Below are 12,175 nucleotides of genomic sequence, written 5' to 3'. Positions count from 1 at the left end.
TGAAAGCAAATTCTTCTTGATTCCAAGTACATAAAGCAATTCATGAATTTTGGACTTTGTGCCATTTGTGGCTGTAAGTACAATCTCACCAATACCACGAACTGAATAAGAATAATTATTTGCACAAGCTACCCTTTTTCCAGTGGGTGATGGATGCAGAGAATCAAACAAACACTTTCTGGAAGTGATATGTTAGGTGTCACCACTATCAAAATACCAATTATTCAATGTCTCATTGACATTGAAAGTGCATGCATCCTTAATTTAAGTCAAAAAAGCATAAGGGTCATCCTCAGATGTGGTTGTAGTATCTGGAGCAGCCACGTGAAAATCAGAAATGCAAGTAAAGAAGGCATAGTCTTCTTCCACTAAGTTGGCTGAAGCATCACCACCATCATGTGCATGAGGAGCTGAATTTGTGACAACGATGCTTGAATTCTTTTTCTTTTCCTTGGCAATTCTTTTCTTGCATCCTCCTATATAGTGGCCTGGCTTCTTGCAATAATGACAAACACCCTTTTTCTTGGGCTTCTTTGCATCACCCTTAGCCTTGTCAGAATCAGCTTTATGCTGATGTGTAGGCTGATTTGCATGTTGCTTATGCTGCCCCTTCCCTTTGGGCTTGAATTTCGATAGCATGGCATGCTTACTAGCCCGTGAAGCCATGTTCTTCCTGGTTTGTTCTCCTGCAACAAAAGCCAAATCAACTCATGAAAGGTGAGAGGGGTGCCGCCCCCCCTCAAAGACTAGTTCAATGAGGAGTGAAAACCAAGATAAGACTCAGGAAGAGAATTTCAAGTGGTAGTAACCATCTATGAATCTGGAACGCTCTCATTAATATTCAACAATTGCTCTCACAAATCCTGAAGTTTGGTGAGGTGCTCAGACATAAGAGTCACCCTCATCCATATGAGTATGAGTCAACTCTCTCTTTAGGAAAGAGACCTTGGCATCATTGCAGGCTGCAAACATACTCTCCAAAAAATCCCAAGATGCCTTTGAGGTCTTGCATGACCGAATGTGCGAAATAATAAATCTTTTGACAGAAAGAGACATTACTGAAAGTGCTTGTGCATCACGTGAATCCCACCTTCTCTGTTCCTGTGTGGGAGGCATAACAACAGCAGCCACTGCACCTAGCACTTGTCCTGCAATTTGAGCTTATCGTCTACCCCGTCTTCCACCTTGTTGAGGAGGAGTGGCAGGTGCAGCCACATTCTCTGGCCGTGTCTCATCCCCAATGACATAATCCCACAAATGTTTGCCAACTAAAATATTGCGTACCATAAAACTCCCTGAAGAGTAATTTGTACCATCTAACTTATCCTCCCGTGTGAGGATGCCAAACACTTCATTGGGATTGTTTGGGCCATAAGTGCCAAAGAAAACAAAATGCAGCAAATGTGACAAGAAATATCCCCTCTTGGGATACTAGATGCACAACCCAAATCTGCCAAAAAATCTGTCTACAATGACAGCTTACTGTCACAGCCAATCAAAGGCTCAAAATGCCACCAGAATGTCCTACAAATGCTAGAAAACTGCCAAAGTATCACTGCAAAAATGACAATTGTCTGCAATGTCATTCCATCCGAGTCCAAAACTGCCTGCAAAGATGCCAAACAGCTTTACACTGCAAAATTGCATCCACATGCCAAAAGCCCCAAATTCTTGCAAGAAATTGCAACTGAAAGAGGGCAAATTGACTAAAAGTCCCAAATTTTGCAATTATATGCAAAAGCCCCAAATTTCTATGCAAAAATTGCAGGTAAAACCAAAAGCCCCAAATACAATATGCAAATGTCACTTGCAAAGGTCACCTACAAATGGCATTTAAAACGAGAGAACCTAAGTGTGCGTAGGAACTGAACGGTGACGAAGTTCGAGGCACACGGGAGCTGAAGTGGTAAGACAGTTCGTACAGTACGGCTTGTACGGTACAGAGCCGTACGGAACAGTATGATATCGTATGGTTGTACGGGCAAGTACATCGCAAGCTGCACGGCGCTATACAGACGTCGCTGTACGGATGTCGATCTATTGGTAGAAATGTACGGTCAACTATATGGTGTGATGCCGGTGGGTTGGCTCAGGTTGTACGGCAATACAGCTTGTACGTGGGCATTGTACGGTCAAACGGGCCGCAGTGTATGCAGGTTGTACGAACCAGTGTACAGGGAGCTGCACAGACGAGAGCGTACGGGGCGGAGGCTGTACGGATGGGTCTGGAGTAGACAAAGATGATGGCGGGCTGGCAAGGAAAGAGTGCTTGTCAAGGAGCAAGAGTGCCCTGATACCAAATGAAGGAAATGGAGATGAGAGCAAGAGAGCAAACCCACACGAATGTATTGAAAGAGATAAGGAAAACAAGATAGAAGCCTAAGGTCTTTTCTGTGACAAAACCTTATCCTAACTACTAACTGTAGCTAGGCTCCTAACTATGGTTAGGGGGAAAAATCTCTAATGAGGGAAAAGTGCCCCCAACCCACTTATTGGTCATACTTTGGTCATTGCCACCACGATAATTCCAACAGTGGAGTGGCACCCATGCTATGACACTGGGTATCTATGAGGCTAGGGTGTAGCCATGGACCTTACTTGTTAGCTCTATATGTTCTCGTGAGTAACACAACAGCTCTATGGTTGGGTGGTAAGTTTGAGATGACGCTTCATAGTTTTGTTATTCAGCCTTTAATTTGGAGTAACGGTTGTGTTAAAAACAAGGTTGAGGATTGTGCCAACATTTCAGCTCTTGCAAAGCCTCTCCAATTGCTTTCTACACTCCACAAGACCTTCATTAAGTTGCTCTAGCTACAAGGGTTCCTCCCACCACCAATTGCTGCTTGATTACGCTCTAGTCATTAACAAATTTGCTCTTTCTTTGCCTTGATTTTGCTGCCTATTGCTCCAAAATATCTTGGCTACTTTAGGCGTGTTCATCAGGCCAAAAGGTGCAAATAAGCATAACAAATCCTGATTTTATAAGGAGATTGAATCCTCATTAAATTGAACAAAAGGAGATTAAAGAAGGGGACTGCCAAAGTTATCAAGATGGAAGGTATTTTAGACTATTGTAAATTCTCAAGTGATCCATCATGATGCGTACCAGCTTAATCTTCCTGTAGATTGCATATCCATACAACACCGACAACATTGTCCACGGTGATCCACCATATTTGGTGGATTGCGTAGAAGTCTTGAACCCATAACAAATCATTAGTACTTGCTGAAATTAAGAATCACCCTTTGCTCATGCCCATCACTATAACAGTCATTTATTCGAATGTCTTTTTGCTTGAAGGATTTTGCTTGAGTCCACTGAACTGGACACCAATGGGTGGAGACGTTTGTTAGATTGCATGGTTGCAGACATATACTTCCATAATTGAGTACATGGTTATATAGGCTTAGAGCCTTATCTCTTGGCCCATAGAATACCACACAAACACACATGGAAGATAGCAGCACATGTCACACTTTTCCTATCCACAATTAAGGACACTTCACACCCACATAGGTGAGGGACACTCACTCTACCACTCTAGGACTTAACACTAAGACTCTGATATCCAACACACCCCTTCAGAGCTAGGGAGAGTGACAATGATGGCAACATTTAGACTGTGTATCCCATGCAATCTAAGAGGCTAAAGTCTGAGCATGGTTCAGAGGGTGAACCAACGTACTCTCATCACTCAAGGTTCAACATGATCAAAGGCTCATGTCTAAGCAAAATGCATGACCAGATCATTGGACTAGGGAATATGCACCATCATCTTGAGACTCTGCCAGGCTTGATATAGGAATACCGAAACAACATCCCGGTCTCAAGGCACAAACACTCAAATTATTATAGTCATGTCTAGGGGACTACCCAAGGTAGAGTAGTTGACACCCAACTCTCTAGAAAGCCCATTGTTCGTTTATCTCTTCTGAAATAGTAAACCCGAGACAACTGCGGTATTAGCTTTCTCCTTAGGTACAAGAGAGGGTTCAGCTTCTTCGTCTTCATCAGTCTCTTGTGCAATTAGGTTAGCAGGTTCATTTGACTAATCCTTTGCCATTTTATTCAAGCATCGATCCTCTGTATGTCCAAGCTTCTTGCAGTAGTAAACTTCATTGACTTGCCATTGTTCCTTGAATTGTTCTTTGAGAAGAATGCCTTCTCAAGGTCTAGTGAAGGTCCAACTTTCTTTGTAATGCGGTGGTCTGCATCAATAAGGATAGCCACCATATCATCTTATCCCTTGTCATGGCCAAGGCTGAGTATTGCCACTACCTGATTGTGTTCGGAGGCTCCCTCAATACCAAGCCAACCTGGCAGGATTGTGGAGGCTCGGGAAGAGAGGAGAGAGGCATACCAAGCCAACCTGGCAGGATTGTGGAGGCTCGAGAAGAGAGGAGAGAGGTTCGGAGGAGGCTTGGAGCACTATTGGAGCTTCGGTGGAGTTCGGCGCAGGTTCAGAGCACCGTGTGGGTGTTCGAGGTCCGGTAGAGCTTTGTGCGGCGAGGTGGCGAGGTTCGGTGGAGCTTTGCAGAGGAGGTAATAGAGCAGAGAGTAAATCCGCATGTGCAAAGTAGGGCGCTGTGCATACGCCACGTGGTGGTGAGTCTGGCAAATTGGCGGGTCAGAGACCCGAGAGATACCACGTGGCAGGTCAAAGATCAATTAGATCTGTGACGTGGCAAAGGATATTTGCCACATGTCTACGCGGTGTGCGGGTGGGCAGAAATCGACGCGCGGGTAGCAGAAGAGTGGCAGAAGGCGGCGCGACAACAGAAGGTGGCATAGGTGGCAGAAGTCGCCATGTGGCATCGCAGCATCAGAGTAGAGAGAGAGAGAGAGAGAGAGAGAGAGAGAGAGAGAGAGAGAGAGAGCAGTAGAGAGAGACTGAAGACGGAGAGAGACAAAGAGAGGGGGAGGTTTTTATATATTTTTATTTATAAAAAAGTATATATATATATATATATATATATATAATTATCATAAATATAATTACATTCATATTTAAATATAAGAGAGAGAGAGAGAGAATATAAAATATATTGTATAATAGTATATTATACAAAATATAGATATAATTGTATATACATAGAGAGAGAAAATAATATATATTAAATATTATTCAATATATTGTATATGATATTATATTATATATTATACAATATATAAAATAAACTATATATCTATACATACATACATACATACATACATACATACATACATACATATATATATATATATATATATGTATGTATGTATGTATGTATGTATGTATTATATAACATATTACATAAAATCTAAAATCTAAAATATATCTTTAATAAAAATAAAATATTATATATTATATAATATATATTATGTATTTTATAACAATATAAATATAAATATATAAATCTAATGTATATATATATATATATATATATATAGATAGAGAGAGAGAGAGAGAGATAGATAGATAGAGAGAGAGAGAGAGAGAGAGAGAGAGAGAGAGAGAGATGTATTAACGTCCGCAGGAGGCCTCATGGGCCTATGGGACAAAAGTGCGGAAACAAATAAACTCAAAGCCATAGTGGGCTGGAGCGAAAGGCTCGCTAAGGCCCTTGCTGAGTACTAAAAAACACATAAACTGAAATACTAATGTAGTACATCATATCAAGCCAGGCCAGAAAAGCCAAATAGTGTGTAACATGAGTGGGGCATGTCAGGCGCTTAGGGCTAATGCTCCAAGAACATGATGTGGCTCCATGTATCCAGGCTCCGTGATAGCTCTCTGGTGTGACACAAAGAGCTCACATATCTGCATCTGTTAAGCTGTCTGGTGCTGTGGTGGGGGGGCGTGGTCTCCTCAATCTCTGGATCCGATGGGCTATGTTAAGTGTAATGCCACGTCTCTGTCGGTCACCTCTGAGAGAGCAGTAAAGAGGGGGAGGTTTTTATATTTTTATATATTTATATTTATAAATAAGTATATTTATATTCTTTTAATTTATTTTTAGATATAAATATAAATAAATAAATAAATATAAATAAATAAATAAATATATACTTATATATATGTATGTATATTACTTCTTACTATATATTCAGGAGGGAGAGAGGCATACCAAGCCAACGTGGTAGGATTGTGGAGGCTCAAGAAGAGAGGAGGGAGGTTCGGAGGAGGCTCGGAGCACTGTGAAGCTTTGGTGGAGGATGCGGGAGAGAGAGAGAGAGAGAGAGAGAGACTAATGGGGGAATTTTCAGTGGTTCCATGATTAATTACAAAACTGAATTAGATATCGGAAGATTACAGGCAGTAAATAACTGCGTTCAAAACTATGTTTCAGAAAGAAACTGAAAGAGTGGTCATTTTGGTTTAGACCGGGAAAGGGTGGATCACCAGATCAGCCAGAAGAGTAGAAAAAGATACTCAGTAACTGTCGGTTGATTTCCGGAACGTCCCATTACTGCGCACGAATGAAGTCTTGTCTCAGGCATTGTGCAGCTACCTCAACCGAAGCCTAGATTCCCACAAATTATCACATATCTCAGGGTTAAGAGTACTAAAAAAACAGTGTCTAAGTTGTAGCCTTAAGACTTAATCAAGGCATCATCTTCCATAACTGAATTGGAAAGAAAAAACAATTGTGGCGTAATCATGCGTGACCATTCCGAGAGTACAATTTCTGAGTTTCACTAGCAATAAACAAATGTCGTTCAATTCCAGCTCTAAGATATACGAGCTGAGTTTATATGTACAGAGTGATATGGACCTCAACCCAACACCTCTGCAGCCCATGAACCAAGAATGAAGCAAAACATTGTGAGAAGAGTTGCTAGCGTGGATTAAATGTTGATGCGTAAACCTTTAGGCTGGCGACCAGGCGATAGCCAAGATGGCAAACTCAGAAGAAGGCGAGTAGGTGAAATAGAGAAAGAGGTGAGTCATGGCCTCATAGGCCTCTCATGGAGAATGCCGATAAGAAAAAGCAGGTACGCATCTAAAATAGATGGGGCAGATCAGAAGTAGTGGCGTCCTAAAAAAGGGCTCGGCCAATGCAGAAAATAGTGAATCTTGCTTGCAGTGGTCGTCATCTTTGCTCCAAGTGCTCCGACATCGGGCAAGCTTATGAAGCGATTACTCAGATTAAGTTGGTATAGAAACAAGAGCAGGTGGTGATTTTGAGAGTGGCAGCTATTGGCAATCATGTGGATGAATTGATCCAGGCAACAGAAAGGGGAAGATATGCATGTTTGTTCTTCGCCACCTCAGTGCAGATTCGACCTAGGATTCTCATGGCGGCCTATATGACGACAGACACTAGCAGCAAATGCCCTTAACTTTGACAGCCTTTCCACTGCAGGATGGCAGGGACTTCAGGAGCAGCATCTTGAACAGGAACAGCATGGGTTAGTCAGCTGCGCCATGTTCATCCCTGCTGAATCGTTTACTTGCTGGACGAGGTTGTGAGCTAGGAATGATCTTCCTGCTCTGATACCGTGGAGCTTACATGGTTGAAAGAAGAAGATGACAAACAAAACGATATACTTCCATAATCGAGTACATGCTTATATAGGCTTAAAGCCTTATCTCTTGACCCATAGGATACCATACATGCTCACACTAAGGCTCCGATATCCCACAACATAGACTGCAACAATGCAGTCTCTTCCCATTACAAATCCTTGGCACCTAGTGTAAAGCTCTGCATTCTCAGTTTAGTCGGTTCTTCCAAGTTCCCACATGGTGGAATTTTCCGTCATGTACCTGCCATGTGAGGAGAATGTTTGGCCAAGGGCAAGCAGAAATGTGGAGATAGGGGAAGATCTATGGGTAAGGGAACTGCTGAAGATAGAAACAAAAAGCAGAAAAACAGGCAGAAGAAAAGGAACACAGAAGATGGGGAAAGGGGGGGGGGTGGGGGTGGGGGGTTGCAGTAGAGGTGGGGGAATTAAGAGAGAATACCGAACAGGTAGTAAGATCCTACAAAACGGAAGTGGAGGAAGACAGGGGAAGAGAAATTGGAGGGATCTTACTACAAAAGATGGCCTACATTATTCAAGGGTGTTATCATAGGTTGCCAGACACTCAATTGAGAGAGACTATTTTCTACTTGCATGATGCTTGCTGGCTGAACTTTGTAGGTTCTTATTGAAATTGGAAACTGTCCTAACATGAACTCAGGCCCCTATTTTACACACTCAATGTCCAAACAGAAACCCTCCCTCATCGTGCAAGCTTTAATATAAGGAGCCTGAGAATAGCATTGGAGCCAGGGAATGGGCAATTCGTATCTTCCATGAACTGGGGTCTAATGCTTGTTTATTGAGCTTTTGATTTTGTCTGTGATCACTTTGATGTCTGATTATATCGTCAACCCATTTCAGCTCAGTACTCGCATGGTGAATGTTGTTTCAGGTTCTGGAACTTCTAACAGTTGGGCACAGCTCCCGGTCCCCCAATTATTGGAGGCTAGGAGTATCTAGTTGTCAGGATGCTGGAAAGTTTTGGAAGTGTAAGTGTGACAATGAGGACCCTGACTATCAAAGAAATGTGCGGTCATAGCTACGACCAATACATATGTATTTGCTTCAAAATTGTATGCACATGCTCTTGTTGGAAAAAAGTACTTGTCACTCTCATTAGTTGTTTAGGCTGCCATAACAACTCTTTTGAAGCAATTTTTATGGCCAGCTTCCTTAGAATCTAAAACTGAGTTTCAATGAGATCCTGAGACTACAGAGCATTCTTTTCAGACTTAGTGCAAGGCTTATTCGAGGTTTGCAATAGTTTCCACATTTGGAAAGATTCTCCATTCTTTTTGAAACTGAGAATCAGTTTCATAACTATTATTTGGCATTTTGCAATTCATCTCTAGAGAAGCATGCAATGTATGTGGTTGGAATAATATTGGATGCTGGATACAAGCAGCTTTAGTGAATATTTTTGAAAATGGGTGTTCCAAATTTGCTCTTTTGGTCAATAGCCAAAAGAAATTGAGAAATTCAATGCATCAAGACCTCATTAGTGCTGTTCCAGCTTGCTAAGCAAATAACCCATCAAAGAGGACCTGGTTCCTTGTCTCCTACTCCACATGGAACTGATCTCTTTTTTAAGCCACACTGTCACGCATACATAGTATAGCGTTCATAACAATTTTATCACACTAAGTAATTACACATTTTCAGTGGCATTGTGACAAATACTGTACAATACTGTAATGTGGCAACTGTAGTTTATAACAAAGATATGCGTCAAAAAATACTATCATAGAGGGAAACTTGTCATTTTCAAAGCACTAATCAATGAAAATATTTGTCAAAGGATTACATGAAGAAATCAAAGAGAAAATGGATCATTGTAGATACCAAACTACAGCAGAGGTATATGATGTTGAAATGACAATTGAAGAGTCAATCGAGAATGATCAAGGAATGATTGAAGTAGAATTAGACATGTAGGTTTCTAAACTTGGAGGTGATGCAAGTGGAGCTATTTCATTCGAGGCATTCAATAGGAATGCATATGCTCTACCATTGTGTTCAAAAGAATCACCAATCTTGAACATGTGCTTAACATGATCTCGAGTAATAACCAAAAAGAGAAAAGAACGGATCTAAGAAAGATACTATGAACATATAGTCAATGTACAACCCTAAACCCAACCTAACAAAGGTAGATTGCACAAAGGAGAATGTAATCTAAAGGATATTACCATAAGTCTCTTACATACATCTATTGAATGATGAACCAAGATGTGGCATTTGAGATCATCTCTATCACATAGGCTCTTTGAGAACAACACTACCGCATGAAAAAAATGTAAAAAGTATCCTCTTTGAAAGGCCTCAAATATGAATTCCAACCATGAAAGAAGGATTACATATTACCCATATAATATAGGATTCACCAAGGATAAAAACAAAAATTAAATAGTCAAAAGTGCTCTCTTACCAACATCCTTGATGGCCAACTGTTGACACATTATAAAAAGGAGAATAAAAAGGAATAGACACAATACAAAATCTATAGCAGTTCAAGGATGTTTTGCAAGAAGAGGAAAATCAATTAATGCATGAATCATAGAATTCTAGGCAGCAAGAGTTGACAAGGTTCATGCAACAACTACAACAGGACTAGGATCAAAAGAACAAACTTCATGCCATATAAACTAGAACAATGAGATACTAGACTTGAAAGAGGAGCTCGTTAAACTTAAATAAATGCTATCAATTGATATCATCCCGTATCATATATCTATACTATTTCTTTGAATTCAAAAGGGAGAGTCAATAATATCAAGACAAACAAGAAGACATGTCAACATGGTCCCATCAACAAGAAGGAAAAAGGTAATTTAGTATTCCACTCCATATAATTGGATGTAATCCAAACAACCAAGGACAAAATCTATCTGGATACAAAAGAAAGATGTGCACTACTTTGTACCCAAGAGACATCAGCACATGGATAGAAGTTTAAGGTGGGCATGGATCCTGGAAAGATAAATTAAGAAAGCTGAGAATCCACCTACCCCAACAAAACTTTTAAATATTGATGGACCATGCAATATGCTAAAAGAAATATGCGTACCTCAATGATAGTATGCAAAAACTAAAACTAGGGATGCTATGTCTGCAAAAATGGGACCCACGTCAAGCATGAAGTTATCAATTAGAAATGTTCCTCAACAAAAAGGGCTACATCCCTTCTCAGTCAGAATGGAATACTTTCAATAGGTGATAGTAGTTGAATCTTAGCGATCCAAAGTATAAAAGATATAGTGACACAAGAAGTAGATGCATGCACAGCCAATGAATGCAAAGTAACACAACCGTCCATCATAAAAATGATGGACAAAGACCGACATGCAAGAAGGTTCTCCATGAAATATGTTAGACCCAATGATGATCTTAGTCTTTATAAGAAGAATAAAAACAAATAAAGGACTTGCATTTAGTAAAACTCCATTTGGGGACCAAACCACACATAATGACATGATTTCACACTAATGAATAAATTTGCATATGGGATTCTCTCAAACCACATAACTCTGTAAGTCTATACCTAGACACACATAGGTCTAGTCCATAGACACACAAAATTTTCCAATTTAGAAACTATAGATGCACAAATAAAATCCCATTGCATAGGGAAGAGCACCAATATGTCAAGCATTCAATCTCCAAATCAATACACAATCCCCGAAATTCCTTTGGCAACTAGGCAATTAGGTAGCACTTGGCACCCAAGAAGATCCAAGAATGCACTTTCCTAATCTCTAGGTGAAAATAGAAGCTGTTAAGAGTTGAACTTATCACATCAATACAAGCAAAAAGTACACACAACTTAAACTTATTTGACATTGTTAATAACATAAATTCACCCATGGGCTCCTACATGCAAGTCCTAAGCTTCATCATTGATAGCCTTATTCTTTTCTCTCTAACAAATGTTTCTCTTAACAAACAATGAATTAAATTCCAAACAAGACATACATTCTATACAAACAGAATGCATCAACTAGTTTTAGGAGCCTAATTTGATGCCAAACAAGAGGCTCAAACACAAAATCTATCAACATGCAAATCTACATGTTAGATACAAGACAAAGAAGAGAAATGCCAATCATTATTAACATGAAAGATGGGGTGCACACGTTAGTCAATACCATCACATTAAGTACCAATATTATGCACATCACTAACCTTCAACTAACTTTTATGCAATCCTTAAGAAAAGAGAAACTCTAGAAGTCATCAACAACAAGGCAAGACTACGTCGACAATAATAATCACATCAAAACAAAGTTACATCAACTATGGACCAATCCAACCCCGACAACTATGGACTAACCAAACTCTGACAATCACAAAACTTTATGGAGGAAACATCCTTCAAAATACTTCCCACTCAAAGCATCAGATACCCGAGGATGGGTTGTCATATTAGTCTAGGAGACTTACTAATCCTGTGGAACAAGGGTCAACCTCGACAACTATGGACCAACGAAACCCTGACAATCACAAAAATTCATGGAAGAAACATTGTTCAAAATGCTTCTCCACTCAAAGAATTGGATACCCAAGGATGGGTTGTCAAATTAGTCTAGAGGACTTACTAACCCTGTGGCAACAAGGGTCAAAAGTGAGAGTCCAGAGTAACCAATATGAAGTCATTGTCTGAGCAGA

General features: G+C 40.2%; 1 protein-coding gene across 2 annotated transcripts in view; it reads left to right on the top strand.

Annotated features, from left to right (window-relative positions):
* LOC147881761 (receptor-like cytosolic serine/threonine-protein kinase RBK2) overlaps nucleotides 1–8,855 on the top strand; it is a 44,904-nt gene extending 36,049 nt beyond the window's left edge. For both annotated transcript variants that reach the window (XM_087401702.1, XM_087401701.1), the window contains one exon: nucleotides 8,403–8,855. In XM_087401702.1, the coding sequence (XP_087257828.1) occupies nucleotides 8,403–8,549 (147 nt within the window). In that variant the 3' untranslated portion in view covers nucleotides 8,550–8,855. The remainder of the gene's footprint in view (nucleotides 1–8,402) is intronic.
* Nucleotides 8,856–12,175: the final 3,320 nt, after the last annotated feature.

The sequence above is a fragment of the Dipteris shenzhenensis genome, chromosome 30, assembly GCF_047967505.1.
Source record: "Dipteris shenzhenensis isolate YYH24624 ecotype China chromosome 30, Dip_SZ_1.0, whole genome shotgun sequence".
In the NCBI taxonomy this organism is placed as follows: domain Eukaryota; kingdom Viridiplantae; phylum Streptophyta; class Polypodiopsida; order Gleicheniales; family Dipteridaceae; genus Dipteris; species Dipteris shenzhenensis.
This window is presented reverse-complemented; position numbering and strand designations above follow the sequence as displayed.